Here is a 19,826-nt window from a genome sequence, read left to right on the forward strand (position 1 = left end):
ACCATGAACAATCACAGGGCTAAGGTACACTGCATCTTTCCCGGAGGACAAGGCCACCCCGAGAGATGCATCACAGGCAGCCTATGCCCTAGTCAGCAATGCATAGGAACTGCAAGGGAAGGGTCCTAGGGAAGGGCAGTGCCAGTTCTGCAAGGGTCGTGATCTGACCAAGCTAGGAAAGGAGACTTTGCTTCTGGCAGGGATGGACCCAGCAGAGAACCAGGAGCAGGCATCTTGAGTGTGGGTATAAATAAATGGGCAGGACACAAGGTAAGATACTCCATATTCCAAACCCTACAGAGTCCATACTAGACTGTGGAGGAATGGCATGGTCAGAGATGTAGGATAGAGTCTGGCTGAGGACTGGGAATCCAGGGCCAAGATGAGGCACAAAAAAGATGGTTGTCAAGCCGGGCAGTGGTGGCACACACCTTTAACCCCAGCACTCGGGAGGCAGAGGCAGGGGGATCTCTGTGAGTTCCAGGCCAGCCTGGGCTACAGAGCAAGTTCCAGGATAGGCTCCACAGCTACACAGCGACACCCTGTCTGGGGGGTGGGGGGGTAGCTGTCCCTTGCACCAAGTGGGTTAGGAACAGTGAGGAGGGAGAAGTCACCTCTACTCCAGGGGCTTCACAGAGCTACTGAGGCAGAGGAAAGGAGCTTAAAACATATCCAGAAAAGGCCAGTGTGTGTGTGTGTGGGAGACATGGACAGAGAAGGCAGGGTAAACAAAGGCATGAGGAGGAGGGACAAGTGTCTGGGTGAGGAGGACAGGCAGCTTGCCCATGGCACACAGTGTGAAGGGTGACAGGGAAGAAGTGGCGGGAGGTAGCTCAGGACCAGCCCCCAGGTGCTATCACAGCTAAGGTTTCAGGTCACTCTGGCCCTTGCCTGAGGCAGTGGGGAGATTGTTGAAGGGTTTAAATGATGGATAGTCCCCAAAGCATCTTGCCTTTCTTTTTCTTTCTTTCTTTCTTTCTTTCTTTCTTTCTTTCTTTCTTTCTTTCTTTCTTTCTTCCTTCCTTCCTTCCTTTCTTTCTTTCTTTCTTCCTTTCTTTTTTTTTTTTTTTAATTTAAAGTTGGTGCTACCAGGTGGCCGCGGCTTCCCATTTCCTGGCTTTGTCCTTTTCTGACTAAAGTATGAGAGACAGAATGCATCCCTATTTACTGTATGATACCTTGACATTCATTTCCAAGTCAAGGTCCGTCCCAGTGCTGAACTTGGCTGGATATCGTGTCTCAGAGTGGGACATGGCACTAAGTAGGATGTGCAGGGACTCTAACAGGACCCACATATGTTATGGCAAGAAGAGAAACAGAAACCCAAAGGACAAAAGCCAGACTTGCTCCTCTGCAACAACTGGGAAGCCCCCCATCCCCACCCTCTGGCACACTTACTTTGAGCTTTAAGTTTCACAGTGGCTGGGGAGCCTACACTGAACAAGGTCAACAGCTTCCTACAGAGAGAACAACTATAAACCATAAAAACGAGTGGGAGTTCATTTCTGTGTGTGGGACTCAAGATACAACCTTCCACTGAAGACGTTTATACGGCCCGGTCCCTGAGTCTCCTGAGTCTGCCGGCTGACTCACACCACTATTTGTTATCTTCTGGCCCCACAGAAGTCCCAACAGGTGGAAGGCAAGCCCCTGATGTTGGTACTACATTGGAATAAAGCAGGAGGCAGGAAGAAAAACAAAGAATTTATTAGTAAAGTACCAGCCGGAGGCAAGAGGCGGGAAGGACAGAGGGAAAGACGCAAATGAAGGCAACAACAGCTAATATTTACTGAGGGTTAGCCACACAGGTGCTTCGCAGCCTGGAGAGGAAACAGTAACTCCTTCTTTCTTGGAGGTGTCAAGGGCTTACGTGGCCTGCCCAGGATCACTGACTGGGAAATGGCTCTCCAGGCATGAATGAGGCTTACTCCCAGCCCTGGATACCAGGCTTTGAGAAACACCCCAGGAAGAGGCTAAATGGCCCCAAAAAGTGCTACTGTGACCCAGTCGGAGGGCATTAAACTCGGAGTCTGGGGTGGGGTTTAGTGGCAGCCCGCTGTTACTTGTGACCAGTATGTGTCTTTGCTGGTTATTCCTTCCCTCTGAGTCTCTCAGCTGAGGCCAGAGCAGAAAGCTCCCTCCCTGCCCTCTAGGGTCTAGGCTAGCCCCGGCAAGGGGAAGGGAAGCACAACATGACTTTTTTGCTTTTCTTCAATGCTGGAGCTCAGAGATAAGGCACTTGAATGCTTGGCAGGCATTCTACCACTGAGCTACATCCCCAACTTCTAAAAATGATTCTTTTCCTGCTACTAAGGTACAAGTGGGGTTAAAAGAGAAAGGAGTTCCTGGTATCCCAGGGAGAGGAGGAGGAAGTAGAGAGGGGGCTGATTCAGGGTTGTTTTCGCCAAAGTGTGATTCACAGAACACTCATCGCTGGAGATGATTCTTGGAAAACAACTCTGCCTAGGTTGGCTAGCTCAGGAAAGCTTCCGGGGTCGCAGTGTACCCGGGCATGGAAAGCTCCGTAACAGGGAGATCTGCCTTCTCACATATTTAGGAACCCCTGTACTAGATTATCAGGGAACAGCCTTCTCTCCTTCCTCTAAAATTCCAAAGCATTGGACTGTCATCATCCAATCATATTTGGGGCCGGGGGTTGGGGGGGGAGGGTTGAGACAGGATTTCTCTGTGCAGCCCTGGCTGTCCTGGAACTCACTCTGTAGACCAGGCTGGCCTTGAACTCAGAGATCCACCTGCCTCTGCCTCCCAAGCTCTGGGATCAAAGGTGTGCGCCACCACAGCCTGGCTCACGGCTTTTTTAAATTGATAACAAACTGCTTCAGAGCAAAGTCTCACATGCCTAGAGTGGACTGGGAGCTTTAGGATGGCAGAATCTTACACTTCTTTGGAACTTCCCTATAGTAACTGAGGCAGCACCATGCCACAGGAGCCCTTAGCTAGATGGGCAAACAACTATCCCAGCTTCCCTGAAGAAACATAAAGCCCTGACTTTGATGGAAGCAGAAAACAGTTAGCAATCTTACTACCTCAAGCAGGCTCAAAGCTGATCTTGAAACAAAAGGGGCCAACTGCCTTTTCAAACACATTTCAATGAAATCTGGCACACAGATAACTCAGACCTGTGAACGCACCTAAGAGATTACCGTATAAACATGAATTTAAGTATTGGGGATAAAGCCGGGCAGTGACAGCACACACCTTTAATCCCAGCACTCGGGAGGCAGAGGCAGTGGGATCTCTGTGAGTTTGAGGCCAGCCTGGTCTACAGAGTGAGATCCAGGACAAGAAGGGCTCCATAGTGAGACCCTGCCTCAAAAGAACCTTAAAAAAAGTTTCTTAGGTCTGTCTGAGTCTCCAGGGTCTGGTGATAAGGCAGGAAAGTCTTCGGCATTCATGTCCTAAGCAGATGACAGCCTGACACACACGAGCTGATGAGCAGTGGGAAGCTCAGCCTCGTCCACATCACTCTCTGAGGCTCTTGAATAGGACGTTCCCAGACTTTTCACCCATGGCTGGCTGTAGACACATACAGCCTCAACTTGGTATATGGTCTCTTATGGATGCCCCAGAAGAAAGATACTGTCCAGTTGGGTCAATTTCAAAGTTGTCCAAAAATCTGACACAAAAATGGAGTTTTGTTTTTGGATTTTTTTTTTGTAGAGTAGGAAGAAAAATACACAGTTACCTTAAAATGATAAATAATCAGTGTTTCACTTTGTGATAACTGGACACGGTCTTTTTTTTTTTTTTTTTTTTTCATTTTTGCTGGAAGGTTACTTCCAACACCCAAACACACCCTTCCTATTTCCCACAGCTAACAGTTGTTATCAATAAGCAAGCATACCATTTGGCACTCAGCTCACTGCACTGTTTAAATAAGGTCAGCAGCAGTAGCAGGCAGGGTGGGACTTCACTGTAAAATGTCACACTCCCTTCCCTTAGTACTGACTGTGCATGCACTCGTGGACCCGGCCGGGTTCGACCTCCCTCGCCCCATCTTCCCAAACCTCACCTGGTTGATGACGTAGATGCCATAGTCCAGTTGCTGGCGCTGTAGGACCGGGTGCAAATAATACAGCCAGTATTTGAGGTGCTCCTGCCGGTTGCGGAATGGGATGATGATGGCCACCTTGTGAGGAGAAATACAGTCCTTGGGGGAGTAACGACCGCCCATCTTTATCTCTGGGTTCTTCTTTGCCAAAAGCTCCAGATCCACAATAATATTAAATTCAATCGCCATGGGGCCAACTAGAGAGGTGGAAGGGAGAAGTTAGCCAGCGGCAGGGCCCACCACACCACAGACTGCATCAGCTGACCAGACCACAGCTCAGAGACAGCTCCTCCTGGAGGAAGGAGGACAGAGAGGGCACCCATGCCCACCGCTGGTGCAACTAATCACCTCAGGAAACCCCTCGTTCCAGGAGCTCCTGGAGCTGGGCAAACCTAGACCATCAGGTACCCATGGAACACGCCGTGCCCCAGAGACTCTCTCCCCCTCGGGGTGCGCTGGAAAATGGAGTCCTGCTCAGACTACTTGACTGCTGCTGTAGAGACTGGTGAGCACAGATGAGGAAGCACTTTCTCACAAGTCTTGAGCTTGACGTAGCTCTGCCACCTGCCATCTGTGTCGTTCTAGACAAAGGACTACTATGGCTCTTTCTAAACTTAATCTAAGCAGGATGTGGTGGTGCACGCCTTTAGTCCCAGACTCAGAGAGGCAGAGGCAGGCCAATCTCTAAGTATGAGGTCAACCTGGTCTACAAATCTAGTTCCAGGCCAGCCAGAGCCACACAGAGAAACCCTGTCTCAGAAAATAAATAAATAAATAAAACCTAACTAGACCAAAAAAAAAAAAAAAAAAAAAAATCTAACTAGAGAAAAGAAAGGAGGGTGTGGTGTATGGGGCTCACATTGAAGACAGTGAGGAGGGGAAGGAATTCAGCGGAGAAGGATGGAGGGAATGAGACCCCAGGAGAAAAGGAGGGGAACAAAAGGGACATTCAGAAAGAACATCAAAAAAGAAAAGAAAAACAACAACAAAAACCCTGCAGGCTATGGTGGCACAAGCCTTTAATCCCAGCAACCTGTGAGTTCAAGGCCAACCTGGTCTACAGAGCAAGTTCCAGGACAGCCAGAGCTACACAGAGCAGCTCTGTCTCAGAGAGAGAGAGAGAGAGAGAGAGAGAGACAGACAGACAGACAGAGACAGAGAGACAGAGACAGAGAGACAGAGACAGAGAGAGAGAGAGAACGCTGCCTAATAGTGGCTGATAAAGTATATGAACCAAGAAGGCAAGGTCTGGATGGCTCCAGAGTTTCTGTCCTCTGGTCAGAGAAACGGGCCAGTAAGAAAGTGCTTGGCTTCGAGGGAAAGGCAGACAGTCGATTCTGACATGGTGGCCAGGAACAGAGGGAAGAAAGGAGCCTGTGGAGTGCACAAGCCCAGGCTCACAGTGCTCAGTGGAGAACTAACTGCCCGGGACAAGCCAGGACGGGAGCCGCACCCAAGCACTGAAAACACTGTGCTGTGGAGAAACCCCTTGCAGTTCACTAACTCACCATTTCCTAAATCCACATCACCACTGAACTACGGCTGTCACTGGGGGAACGGTCATTTGTTTCACATCTGAAACTAACTAGGCACCAGAACACAGAGGGAAGCCTCTACGGGAGGGATACTAACAGACCAGTCACCTGAAATACAGGAGCGGGAACCACTGCTCCTGCCCACCGCTCTGCGGGCCCCAGTCTGTCCTGTTTATTAAAAAACAACGTCGTAGCTCCCATGCCCAGAGAGCATTTGCCCTCCTCAAATCTTCCTCTAGCAAAGGAAGCCGTGAGCTGCTCCCCGTGTCCGGTAAATGCTTCTGGACAGCTGCCACCTCCTCTCCCTTTCCTGGGAACCTCCTCAATCTTATCTCTCTGTCCTTCACCACAGGACCTGTTTCCATTAGTTCATTTTCTTCTGAGACACAGCTCTAATCTTATCACCTTCCTGGTGAAAGATGTATGTATGGGCTTACACAAAATGAGGCCAAACGCTTTGGCTAGGCAACACGGCCTGCCGCTCAGCTGTCCTCCCCACCTTGGTGTCTGTTTCCTTAGCCTTTCCTACTCTCCTTGAACCACATAACTTTTGCACTGACAGGCAGGGCCTCAACAGAACTTCATCTCTTGACGACCACAGAGCTCAGTCAAGAAGGGGAGCCTCAAACTCAGAAAAGCTGTGCCTCGAATCTGGGCTATGACCTCCCTTTTGGAGGCCAGGGGTCTTGCAGAACCAGTTTTTAACAATATTGCTGCTGTCCCAGTTCTGACCTCCCAAGATGCCCTGAGGTGGGAGCAGGCACTCTGTTCTAGGGCTAGGTTAGTGGTCACCTTGTACAATCCACCTCAATCCTATCAGCAGAATTTCCTGGGGTAACTGGCACCAACACACAATCTCGGTTCAACTCAGCTGACCTTGGGAGGGCCAGAAGTGGATAATTAACAAAAAGCCCAGTAGATTTTGGTTTAAATGTGTCTGTATGCTGTGTACATATGTGTTCCTATGGGTGTGTAAGATGTGTGGAGGCCAGAGTCAACATAACACCATCCCCCAACCCCCGCCGCCCCGATTGCTTTCCATCTTAATTTTTGAGACAGAGTCCCTCACTGAACTTGGAGCTCATTGATTGAGCCAGGCTGAGTTCTAGGGATGGGCTTGTCTCCATTCCTGCTCCCTGCCCCTGCAGCACGGGGGCTACAGACAGATGCTGCCAAGCCTAGGTACTGGGGATCTGAACCCAGGTCCTCAGGCTTGCAGCAAGCGCTGTACTGACTGGGCCATCTCCCCAGCCCCCACATAGTAATTATTGGGCAAAGTGGACAAAGAGAGCTTGATGGCCAATTTTCACAAGCCTTGAAACTTTCTAGCAATGAAGGTCCCTAGAGATCCCCACTCTCCCACAAGACCTACTAGGTTTAGAGGCTCAGCTCTCCAATCCTAGGACAAGATCTCTGAGAGATCTCAAGGTACAGGGAACTCATGACCCATCACTGGGTTCTTCTTCCTTCAGGGGGCCCCACACCATCTGTTCCCTACACTACCCTTTGGTTCTAGAGATACTGAAAAACATAACCCTATTTACAAGAACCCAAGAGGCAGCTGGACTGCCTTCCTACCAGCTTGCTTACACTTTCTGAAACCAACCCAGAAGACAGGAGTTCACATGTGGTCTGCCAAGCCTCCCCAAGGGTACACCTGCAAGGTGAAGTGTCCCGTGTTGCCCTGCGGAAAGATGCTGAGGTCAAGAGCCCCAAATAAGACAGGGGATTCCCAGACGCCAGTGCAGCTGCATCAGTGATTTACTGGGTGATCCTCGGACAATTTCCATCTATTCTCAGGGCACCTATTTTCCCATCCCTGAACTGCAACAATTGGACTAGATGAACTCTAAGGTCTCACAAACACCTGACAGGCTCAGAGTGCTGGTTAAAACTAGGAAGAACAGACCCCCAAGCTAAGATCTCCTGAAAATCCTTATCTCACCTTCCTTGATCCCAAGCAGAAAGGAAGAAATGAATGCATGCCTGGATGGGGAGAGGAGGCAGGAGGAAGCCTTAGTTACCACACACCATGACCTCTCATGTCCCCTACCTCACCACCCAAGCTTTCTCAGCCTCTCTCCTTGATAACAATCACTCTCCCTTTCACTCGGGTCTCTGATTTAAACAATGACCATCCCCCAAATTCTGTCTCTACTCCCCAGCTTTCTGCTGGCTCCCCAGGTGCCACAAACACCTTAGTCAACCTACCCCAAATAACACATACGCCTGCTACCCTTCAGCACCTACCCTCTAACGTGTTCTCCTCCAGGGCTCCCCTGGCCACGACACTGCTGTCCATGCAGTCGGGAGCTGACATGGGCAGTCCATCTTCCATCCCCTCCTCTTCCTACCCAACTCCAATACTCTCTATCCCTGTTTCTATTGGCTTTTGTCGCAGACTTGCGCACGCACGCACAGAGGTATGAACAGCATGCTGACCGAGGCCCTGGGAGCCTACCAAGAAGGAAACCAGCCTTTATCCTGAAATGTTTGCATTACACAACTCTCCTTGTGATAAGACACAAACATTTTTTCAATTTGTGTCAGTCAGTGCTTTCTGGGTACCAACTGAGTGCGAATCCGTATGCCAGCCCAAGAAGGGTAAGTTGAGGGAACTAGAGAAAGAGGCCAGACAAGAATGTTCCCACCTCCCAGAAGCTCCCTACTGGGTATATACTAAATATAACTGAAAATTGCCCTGGTTTCCAGCTGCCCAAGGCTCCACACAGCTTGGCCACGGCTCAGCCTTTCTTCACCCTCCAGCTCCCCTCTGTGGCACTCTCACAGCCCACCATGCCTCCAATACATTGAGAGCACCTCACCCCCACGCCGTTTACCGCATGGCAATTCTTCCCCCCTCCACCTCTCTGACACCCCCACATTCTGGGAGTCCTGCAGCTCACACCTCTAGAGTGAGGAGCACACAGCAGCACCAGGCCCAGAGGCGAATGCCTTCTTGGGGCCAGTGTCAGCCAGGAAGCCACACCTTCTGCTGCGCCCTAGGCCTACCCTCCACTGCACACCCAGCTCTACCTCAAAATCCGAGGAGCTGGACTCCAGGCAGGCAAGGACTGACACCATTCACATACACACGCCTCTGCAAGCAGTTCTCAGAACCACTGAGACACAGGAAGAGGAACACGAGGCAGCCAAAGCCTGAGAACTTCATGAGAATCCTCAGGCTGGGCCAAGGCCCCCTTGCTGCGTGGCGCATGGCATGAGCTTCCACAGGCTCTCAGCCCCGCTGGGCTGGCTTGTGTGTTTTCTTGGCTCTGAAAGCTGGGAGGCAGGGTTACGTAAGCAGATGAGATGTGAGCTGTCCTCAGCTCCCCAGGCCGGAGCACTGCCACGTGGGCCTCACGGCTGGGAGTCCAGGTCATGGCCTTTTGTGTAAGTCGCTCAATAACTTCAACGTGTGAGCTCAACTCTGCAAATTCCACTGCTTCCTTAAAGGACACAGCAAATCCAAACACACTTATGCCCCTGTATCAAAAGCAGGGCTAAGCTAGGCGTGGTGGTGCATCTTTAATCCCAGCACTGGGGAGGCAGAGGCAGGCAGATCTCTGTAAGTTCGAGGCCAGCCTGGTCTACAGAGTGAGTTCCAGGACAGCCAAGGCCACACACAAACACACACACACACACACACACACACACACACACACACACACACACAGAGAGTCTCAAAAAACAAAATAGAAAAAAAAAAAAAAAAAGAAAAGAAGAAGAAGAAAAAAAAAAAAAAGCAGGGCTAATCTAAGCCAGCCCCAACAAAGGCCCACTTTCAAATTGGCTGGGCCACTGGTTCAATCCTTGAGCCTCAGCAAAACAGGCTGGAACATTGATTTCACTGATTTCACTGATAGGCCAGTGAGTGTTTTAGGACATGATCCTTACCTGAGGCTAGGCTGTGACAACAGTTTACAAGATTAAGAAATGCTGAAATCAGGAGGGCAGTGGTGGCACATGTCTTTAATCCCAGCACTCAGGAGGCAGAGGCAGGCCATTCTCTGAGTTTAAGGCCAGCCTGGTTTACAGAGCAAGATCCAGGACAGCCAGGGCTACACAGAGAAACCGTGTCTCGAAAAAAAACCAAAGAAGAAAGAAAAGAAATGCTGAAATCATGTGTATGAGGCTAACTGATCCACTGGAGGAGCCTCTTTCTTCCAGGACTGAGTGCACCTCTGTCTGTTCAAAGGCCTTTTTTCTTAGGAAAATAAGAAACCATGGTGGATTTTGCTAGTGATTTTTTTTTTTAATTTTACCTTAAAAACATCTTTCTTGATATTCAAGGGTGAGGCCTCTAAATTTCTTGTGAAAAATTTCTGAGCAAGAAATTCCACCATTTGGGGAATGTGTAGGAGTAGCCAGAGCCTAGGAGGCTGACACTCTAAGGTTGTGATTTTGATTTGTCTTCTGAGGCCAGGTCTCAGAGCTCATCATCTAGTCCCTCTTCTGACCTCCTCCCCAATACTGTGCTGCTCCACAGACACAGTGTGTGTGTGTGTGTGTGTGTGTGTGTGTGTGTGTGTGTCGAGCCTTTCCTCTCTGGGCCTTTGTGATTCCAAAGGGCAGGAATGTACCAACCAGAAGCCGGGCAATGCAACAGAGTGTCGGGGCTTGGGAAAGACATATTATTAAACCAGGGCTGATGACACAAGCCAATAATCTCACCTCCTGGGAAGTGTAGCTGGATCAGAGGATCAAGACCAGCCTGTGCTACTTGAGGCTCTATCAGATGGTCGTTAGACTAGAAATGAGACCACTAACTGCTGCAGAGAGCTCACCCCAAACCTTCTCTTCAGCCCTCTGAGGGGGACAAGCTCTCTAGACATGTCCACTAATTGATTAACTGTTATCACTAAACCTATCAGGCCTCTAGCACCACCCCCTCCAGGATGCCATCCCAGGAGATTTGTTATTTATTTTCATCCACTTATTCAAAATATTTACAACATCAAATTCACTCAAACAGGTACCCCATTAGGAATTACCACGTACTAAGTACCAGGCATGCAGAAGTGGGTTAAGAAATGGCTGTTGCCTTCAGTGTGACAGCTGGGGAGAGCCAAGACAAAACATGAGGAGGACCAGCAAAGCAGATCATGGTGGGGCATGTGACAATGGCAAACTGTAACCAAAGAAGGGAAATCAACACCAGTGCTAGGGAAGAGAGTCAGGGAAAGCTTTGCGGACAAGCAGCTAGCTCAGGCCGGCCTCTGGTGCCTCTTGGGGAGGGGGGGTCACACAGATTTATATCCACTGGCCAGTGAGCTCCCCGAAACACAGTACACACCAAAACAAACAAAAACACCTTATGTTGTGAGTATTAGTTTAAGATGTGTTACATTCACTTATGCTGTGAAATATTTATTTAATGATGCAAAGATGTGTTGCATTATGTTGTGTTTATTTAACTCTGTGAAGCTGTGATTCTTTGCCTGTCTAAAACACCTGATGGTCTAATAGAGAGCTGAGTGGCCAATAGTTAGGCAGAAGAGGGGTAAGTGGAGCTGGCAGGCAAGAGAATAAAAGGAGAAATCTGGGAAGAGACTAAAGAGCAAGAAAAGGAGGAAAGGAGGACACTGGGGCCAGCCACCCAGTCAAACAGCCACCCAGCCAGCCAGAGTAAGAAGGAAAGAAAAGATATATATATAGGATAAAGAAAGGAAAAAAGCTGAGAGGCAAAATGTAGTTAAAGAGAAACAAGATAATTTAAGTTAGAAAAGCTGGCTAGAAACAAGCCAAGCTAAGGCTGCGTATTCCTAAGTAAGAATAAGTCTCCCCGTGTTTATTTGGGAGCTGGGTGGCGGGTCCCCAAAGAGTAAAAAAAAAACCCAGCTACCCAACCTTACCCAACTGGCCCTGCACTCTGCTCACCTTGCTGCTCTGCTACTGACACAAACACAAAGCATTTCAGTAAATCCCAAGTGAAGCCGAGAGAGAGCAGGGTGAAGGACACCAGAATGGACTCTCAATTCCCATAGGAAGCATTTCTCACTGAGTTTTAGGATTGAACTCAGGGCCAGTGGGATAAGGTTAAGGTACTTACTACCATGCCTAATGACCCGAGTCTGACCCCAGGACCCACATGGTGAGAGAGAACTGGCTGCTCCAGTTGTCCTCTGACCTTTCCACCTGTGCTGTGGCACCTGTACACACATACACAAACACATACATCAACAAACTTGCTAAAACTCTTTTTAAAGAACTGGCCTAGTGAGATGGCTCAGTGGATGAAGGTATCTGCTGCCTGAGGTCCTGAGTTTGGACCCCGGGAACCAAAGGGTGGATGGAGAGAACTATCGCTCACAAGCTGTGACTTCCACATGCATATATGGCATGTGCTCCCAAATACACATACAAATAAATAAAATGATTTTAAATGTTTAATTAAGGAAAACTATTTAACTCACAAAGATTCCAAAGGAGTCACTATAAATGGTTTATCTTTTTTTCCCCTTTATATTTTTTCTTTTTTGTTTTTTGTTTTTTCTTCCGAGACAAAGTTTCTCTGTGTACCTGGCTGTCCTGGAACTCACTCTGTAGATCAGGCTGGCCTCGAACTCACAGAGATCCTCCTGCCTCTGCCTGAGTGCTGGGATTAAAGGTGTGCGCCACAACCGCCCGGCCCATAATTTGTTTCTTAAATCAAATGTTTGTGTCATTTTATTGTACCTTTGGGGCATGTCTTTAAAGCTGAACTAAAAATAATTTAAACTATAACCCAAGGAAAGATGATTGCAGCTTTTAGTTCCATCTTCAAAGAAAATATCTCCTAATAGAAAGACTAAACTCGGGCTAGCAAGATGGCCCAACAGGTAAAGGTGCTTGCTGCCTGGTGATACAAGCCTCATGTTCAGTCTCTAGAACCCAATGGGGAAGGGGACAACTGCCCTCCATAGCTTGTCCACAAGTGTGCCATGGTGCACACCCTCAAGCACACACATGCACTGTGGTAGTTGGACTGTAACTGGCCCCCATAATCTCATAGGGAGTGGCACTATTAGGCAGTGTAGCTTTGTTGGAGTTGATATGGCCTTGTTGGAGGAAGTGTGTCACTGTGGGGGCAGGCTTTGAGGTTCCCCTATGCTCAGGATACCGCCCAGTGTCTCAGTCAACTTCCTGTTGCTGGCAAGATGTAGGACTCTCAGCTACTCCAGCACCACATCTGCCTGCTCGCCGCCATGCTCCCCACCATGATAATGGACTGAACCTCTGAAACTGTAAGTGAGCACCCCGATTAATGTTCTCTTGTAAGAGTTGCCACAATCATGGGGTCTCTTCATTAATACAAACCCCAACTAAGACATACACTAAATGAATAAATGTAAATTTTTAAAAATAATTTATTTTATTTTATGTTCATTGGTGTTTTGACTGCATGTATGTCTGTATGAGGGTGTCAAGAAATCCTGGAACTGGAGTTACAGACAGTTGTTAGCCGCCATGTGGGTGCAGGGATTTGAACTGAATCCTCTGGAAGAGCAGCCAGTGCTCTTTACCACTGATCCATCTCTCCAGCCTGAATAAATGTTAAATTTTTTAAAGCTTCAAATCATATAATTTCTGTTTAATTTTGAGACAGATTCTCATATAGCTCAGGTGGCTCAAACTCACTGTACAGCTGAGGATGACCTGACCTGCTCCTGCCTCTCCCTCTCAAGTGCTGGGATTACAGGTGTGTACAACTATGTCTGGTTCCAAATCACAGGACTTGGCTATGAAAAAAGAGCAAACCGAGAAAAGAAAAAGAAACGTCTCTTTTCCTGCTGCTGACACAACACATCTTGGGCATGTGCACAGAACACAAGTTCCACACCCACAGCTCTTCCTGCCAACTCATCACCCACTGTTCGGCCCAGAGGGAGAAGCCCATTTCGACAGGAAACCGAACACATCTGTGGGAGAAGATCTCTAGAATTAGAGACAGAGAAAAACAAAGCATTTGCTCAAAACATAAAGGGACCTGCCAGAGGAGACCTACAAGACAAAGCTGGACAGAGGGTCAAGCAGAAAGCTGTATCACAGTGGGGTTGGTGGCTGTTCTGTCCACCTCTCTGCTTGGGGCAGCCTTGCCACATGCCTATGCAGCCCCACTTTGTCACCTTCCATGTGTAGAGAGCAGCCTCAGCAACAGTCAGCCATCAGCTTCATGGACCGGTCACTTCCCACACAGTGACACATGGCTGTCTACATCATTCAAGACCTAGCTAGCCTTCAAAGGCCAAGCGCCGTGGTCGGCCTTCACACTGCTGGTGAGGCTACCATCTACCACACTCAAGCCGTGCACTGAAGGGAAACTCATGCTGGGCAGCATGTCTACTCACACACACATTCTGAGTAGCCCAGAAAGCCACATCTCTGATTTTGATTTGATTTTTTAAAATTGTATGTGTACGAGTGTTTTATCTCCATGTATTTGTACCACATGTGTGTCTAGTGCCCCTGAAGACCAAAAAGGACATCGGATCCCCTGAAATTGGAGTTATAGACAGTTCTGAGTCCCCATGTGGATGCTGGGGATTGAACCGAGGTCCTCTGGAAGAGCAGCAGCTAATCTTAGCCACTGAGCCATCTCTCCAGTCCCAGGAAGCTACATCTTAATATGAGTACTAGGGTGTTTTGTTTGTTTGCTTGCTTGGGTTTTGTCTTGTTTTGTTTTGAGACAAAACTCTTATTTCTAGACTCTAAGCAAGCCTTTTGTTTCCAGGCACAGCTCCTGATTCATCAGCTGCTGGTACTGCCCAAAATAAGCTGAACTGGTTAATTTAAACTTTCTCAGGCTATAGGCCTGTAATTTGCATTTGTGGCAAAGGGTGGACTAACCTGGTGAAAATGCATTGCCTTTCCTGGTCTGGGCCTCATGCTGCCATGCAGAACACACTCTTCACCCCGTGCTACTCACTCCTGGTGAGAGCAAGCCCAAATCTCCAAGTCTTATTCAGGCTGTGGGATGACCAGAAAAGCCTAAGCCTTGGCCATTCAGTCCATGGAGATGTCACCAAAGGCGTTAAAACCTAAATCTAAGTAAAGGAACAACATTATGACCAGATTACATCACCTTGAAGGGTCAGGATCCACCCCAAACCAGACCCTTAAGACTCTTGCCAGAGAGGAAACCATAATCCCTCCATCTGAAGAGAAGTTAAGGCAAGGGGGGCTGACACAGTCGACAGGAGCTATCTTGCCTCTGAGGAGCTGTCTCGCCCTGCCCTTCACTAATCCTTTAGGGTTCTGATGGTCAGCTACATGGAGGACAGCAGATGTGAACAGGCAGGCCTCTGCTGTCCCCGTGTCCCCATGCTCTGCCCTACCTCTGTCTCTGAATCCTTCTCAATCTCGGGTTCCAGGGAGTAAAGGGAGGGAGGCGACACAAAAGTTGGGTCTGACATGACTTCACTGAGCTAAACTCTTCTCAAGCCTCTCTGTTGGTTGTGGCTCTTGAATTCAGTGGGGGCAGTAGAAACAAGACAGTGCAGGGAATCCTCTTGGAGACTCCAAAACTAGAGATGTGACAGTTTACTTCTGTCCAAAGGTAAAAAGGTTTCCACCCGAAGTGACAGTTTTCTTCTGTCCAAAGGTAAAAAGGTTTCCACCCAAGGTGAGAAGGTTTTACCAGCACTGAAAACTCTTACGAGTTTGTGATTGCAGGTCAAGAACGTCTCTGGCCCAATTAACTAGGTTGGTGTTCACCTTTGTAGGGAAATCCAAGAATGAATTTCTGCTTCATTTGGTGCAAGCCTAAAGACAGATTCCTGCTCTTACCCCTTGCTGGGGTTTGTAGAAAGTGCACCTGCCTTTAGTTGTCCAGCTCAGAAAGAAGGCTCCTAGAAACCCCATGGCAGGCTGGGGGATAGCCCAGCGATAAAGCATCTGCAAGAGGCCCTGAGTTCAGATCCTCAAATCCACACAAAGCTGGGCTTGCTAGCACACATCTGTAATCCCGGTGTTCCTCCGATGAGATAAAAGGCAGGGACAGGGAATCCTGTATAAGGGTGCTCCTCATAGTGCTATCTGGCCAAGGAGTGTGGGAAAAGGAAAAGAGAGGAGAAAATCGGAGGAGTATCTCTGGGCAGTCAGAATCAACAGGCTAAGTGTACACATGGTAAATGGACCCTAAAAACAAAAATAAACACCTGGCAGCTAATTCTTGTTCTCTAAATATAATCCTCTCCTGAAAAGAACTAGGACTCACTGGAAAAAATGGCTGGTGCCAGGGCTGTTGGGGAAAGAGCAGCCTCCCGAAACACCTCACTCTTTCCTACAAGAAGTTGCTCCAAGAACGACGGGATACATCAAAAGGATACAGGAGCCAGCCAGTGGGAATCCCATTGGTAAGCCTGGGATGGTAAGCATCGGAATAAACAACGACAGTGAAAGCTGTAACCCACTGAAGAAAGTAAAAACCAAGACTCAACAGTCTGTGAGCAGGCTGTACTTAGGCATTTAGGGATATATACACATATACAAATATGTATATAACAACAGTTAATGAAAAAACAAGGCCATGAATTTGAAAGAGCAAGGAGGAGTATATGGGAGAGTTTGGAGGGAAGAAAGAGAAGGGGAAATGATGTAATTATACTATAACCTCAAAAGAAAATACTTAAAAAAAAAGGATTCACAGTCTGCATTATCTATAAATCAAAGAGTAGACAAAAACAGAGAATTGATTGGGGGGGATCTCTTTTAAGTAATAAATGCAAAGAAACCAACCACCATAGTAACTGATTCAGGAATAAATGACCACAGATGTTAAAAACAATCCGGTGAAGGGAAGTTTGAAGAATAATCGAATATTTACATAATAACAATAGGCTGAGGGAATAGCTCAGAAGGAACACAAGTACAAAGCTAGCCTGGGCTACACAGTGAGACCCAGCACACAAAAAGTGTCATCATGAACCAACAGCAAACCTGAGGAAACTTCTACAAATAACTGGCTTCTACTATTCAACAACATCCTGTTGTAAAATACAAAGTCTGGGATATGGTGCCAGATGGAGAGGCTGAATATAATACATAATTGCTGATTTTCTTTTTACCACATTATTGGTACAATTGACAAAATTTTCGTAAGGAACTAGGCATGGTGGTACCTATAATGCCAGGTCTCAGGAAGTTGAGAACAAACACGAATTCTAGACCAGCCAAGACCATACAACAGAGATCTGGTCTCAAAACACAAGCACGCATGTGTACGTACGTACACACACACACACACACACACACACACACACACACACACACACACACACTGGGGCTCAGTAGTAACATGCTTACCTATTACATGTAAGGCCGAGATGGAGGGAGATAAAAGTAGTGATGGTTCATACTTACAATCTTAGCATGTGGGAGGCTGAGGCAGGAGGATTATTTAGAGTCCAATGCCAGCCTAGCCTCAACAGTGAGTTCTAGGGCAGTGTAAACTATAAAGTGAGACCTTGTATCCAACAAAACAGTTGTCTGGGATTAATGAGAGGAGACTATGACTAATAAGGAGGACTTTGGAAAGGACTAAACTGTTCTATATTTTGATTATGGTGGTGTTTGAGTCCATAAAATATAAGCAAGTTTGAGTCCATAAAATTATATGACAAATCAATGTTACTGCATGTTAATCTAAAAATGTAATGGTTTTAATTAAAAATACACACACACACTCCAGAGGCTTCTGTGTGGCAAGTGGAGGCCCACATGCTGTAAACACAGGAGCAGGGCTGCCTGGGGCAGCGTTCAGAAACAGAAATGAAAATAAAGACAAAACACAACAAATCCGAGCAAGGCGAGAGAATCTGTAGTAGAACAATGATGATAACGGGCGATGAAGTGACGTTTGATAGCTGGATGGGAAAGGAGAAAATAAAAAGAAAGGAAGAAAATAAGGATGGGGTGGAACGTGCTCCTCAAGGGCTGCTGGGAGGAAGGAAGGCCTGCAGGTCTGGGTTATCTGTCACCATGACAGCCTGAGGCTAGAGCAAACTGACTTCTCCACTCTGGCTTTTGACTTCTCAGCTCCCTGAGCAATCTGTGGCCTTCTGTGTATTGCTGTCTGCCTCTACAGAAGTCTTTTGCTTGCTTGTTTGTTTTTTGCTTTTGTTTTCCAAGATAGGGTTTCTCTGTGCAGCCCTGGCTGTCCTAGAACTTTATCTACAGACCAGGCTGTCCTCAAACTCATAGAGATCCACCTGCCTCTGCCTCCTCCTGAGTGCTGGGATAAAAGGCGTGCACACAACTCTTAACAGTGGAAACCTGAGTATTTCACCACTAGGAAAGAACAAAAGGATGTCCTCTTCCACCACACCAATTCAGCATTATAACAGAGGTTCTGGTCAGGACGATTAAGCAAGAAAATGAGCTGCTGTAACTGTTAATGAAAAACTTTCCCCAATGCCTGGCCTGTAGGGAATGCTGAACAAATATGAAGTGGTGCATGACTGATGTTAGTGTGGCTGCAGCCTAGGGCTCTACAGTCAGAATGGCTCCTACTGACTAGATTCTCACACTGAGCAACTCATCGACTGATCCCCAGCGTCAGCCGTCCTGCTTAGGCCCCAGGTTTGCCAGATGAGTCTAACAGCTGTCTGCCAAAAGCAACCACAGACCGGTACGAATGCAGCGCCACACAGTTATAATTTACTTAAAACACGGAGTGCGGTGAGTGTGTATGTGTGTGTGTGTGTGTGTGTGTGTGTGTGTGTGAGAGAGAGAGAGAGAGAGAGAGAGAGAGAGAGAGAGAGAGAGAGAGAGAGAGACAGCGCTTTCTTGTGACTGGATTGCACAATTCTCAAGTGTGAATCGGTAATCAAAAACATCATGTGAGGACAGGGCAGGTGTGCATTTCTTCAGTGAAGACTCAATGCTGGTTCTCAAGGCCTACTGACAACCCTCCCAGCTTTACAAGGCGGCCCTAGTAAGCACTCCAGGGTCCTACAATGAAGCCTTTTGGCTCACCACGGCTACAATAGCAACATCAGGCAGGAAGATACTCCAATGAGCATTTAAGGCAACCCTCAGTCTTATCCCTAGATAAACTGAGACCCAGAGATGATTCAGGACACTGGCAACAGACGGACTTCCAGACAAGGCATCCTGGATTTCAACTCCAGCCCCCATGCAGAACGTAGACGGCTACCCCACGCTTGTGCCTTAGGTGGTCTACCAACATGCCAGACATACAACCTAACTGAAGACATATTTTTTTCTCCATTTTTTTTTTCAAGAAAAGGTTTCTCTATGCAGAATTTTCCATTTTTTTTTTATTTTAATAACACACCTTCTCACATCTTGAGAGGCCACAAAACATCCAACACTCCTTTCTGGCTCCTTCTGAAAATCTTTTAATTGTTTATGTTCCGAGTACTCACAAACTAGGTCCACCTGGAGAAGGCTGTGTAGGCAGCTTCCATTCCCTGGCACACCTAACACATGGAAGCACATACTCCAGGTATGTTCCCAGTGTGGATTAACAAGATGGAGCCCTTCTCCCTGTGGCCTAGAGTAGACCTGTACACACCAGCCAGGCCAGTCTCCCCCAGACCACAGCTCTGAGTTTTCCACTTCCGTAAGCTTTGGTCATAGCTTCACACTTCTCTATTTGGAAGAAACTTTACCAAATCGCCTAAGGAACTGGATGTATGCCTTCTGTGCCCAAGGGAACAGTATTTATCAACAATTCTATGCCTTGGGTCACTTGCGAACTCTCCAAGGAAAGAAGTGATCCCATTTCACATAGGAAAAAACAGCTCTGACCTGACTCAGTGGACCCAGAGTGTCCTATTGTGTCAGAAGGGAACTGTGAATTTGGTAGAAGATACAGGAAGGGACTAAAAGAGGAAGGCAGTGTCCCTTACAGGTTGAGTATGGCCTCATCTCCTGGATCTGTACACTTGTGCTCATCTGAAATCAGTGGCTCTAATTACTTTACCATTTCTGCAACTAAGCAGGCTTCTATTAGTGTCCCAAAGAGGCCTGCCCTGGCATGTCTGAGGGAGGCCCTGAATTCAATCTCCAGCCCTGTAAGCCAGACAAAAGGCATGTACAGGAAAATATCAGCCCTTCATATTTGCAGATTTTAGACAACTGCATCAGCTTATTTTGAATCCAAAATAATTCCAGTGTTCTTTGATTTGGACACTGTTATTGGCTTCTGAAAACCAGAACTGTTATTCGGGAATTTGTCCACTCAGGTTAAATGACCAAGCACCCAGGCTAAT

General features: G+C 47.6%; 1 protein-coding gene across 1 annotated transcript in view; it reads right to left on the reverse strand.

The window, feature by feature from the left end:
* Positions 1 to 1,141: 1,141 nt before the first annotated feature.
* Positions 1,142 to 19,826, reverse strand: part of B4galt1 (beta-1,4-galactosyltransferase 1) — a 31,720-nt gene continuing 13,035 nt past the window's right edge. Inside the window, exons 2-3 of the mRNA XM_059254123.1 lie at positions 4,034 to 4,269; positions 1,142 to 1,662 (exon numbers count right to left, since the gene is read on the reverse strand). Coding sequence (XP_059110106.1) covers positions 1,519 to 1,662; positions 4,034 to 4,269 — 380 coding nt within the window. The 3' untranslated portion in view covers positions 1,142 to 1,518. The remainder of the gene's footprint in view (positions 1,663 to 4,033; positions 4,270 to 19,826) is intronic.

Source organism: Peromyscus eremicus, chromosome 2 (assembly GCF_949786415.1).
Source record: "Peromyscus eremicus chromosome 2, PerEre_H2_v1, whole genome shotgun sequence".
Taxonomy (NCBI): domain Eukaryota; kingdom Metazoa; phylum Chordata; class Mammalia; order Rodentia; family Cricetidae; genus Peromyscus; species Peromyscus eremicus.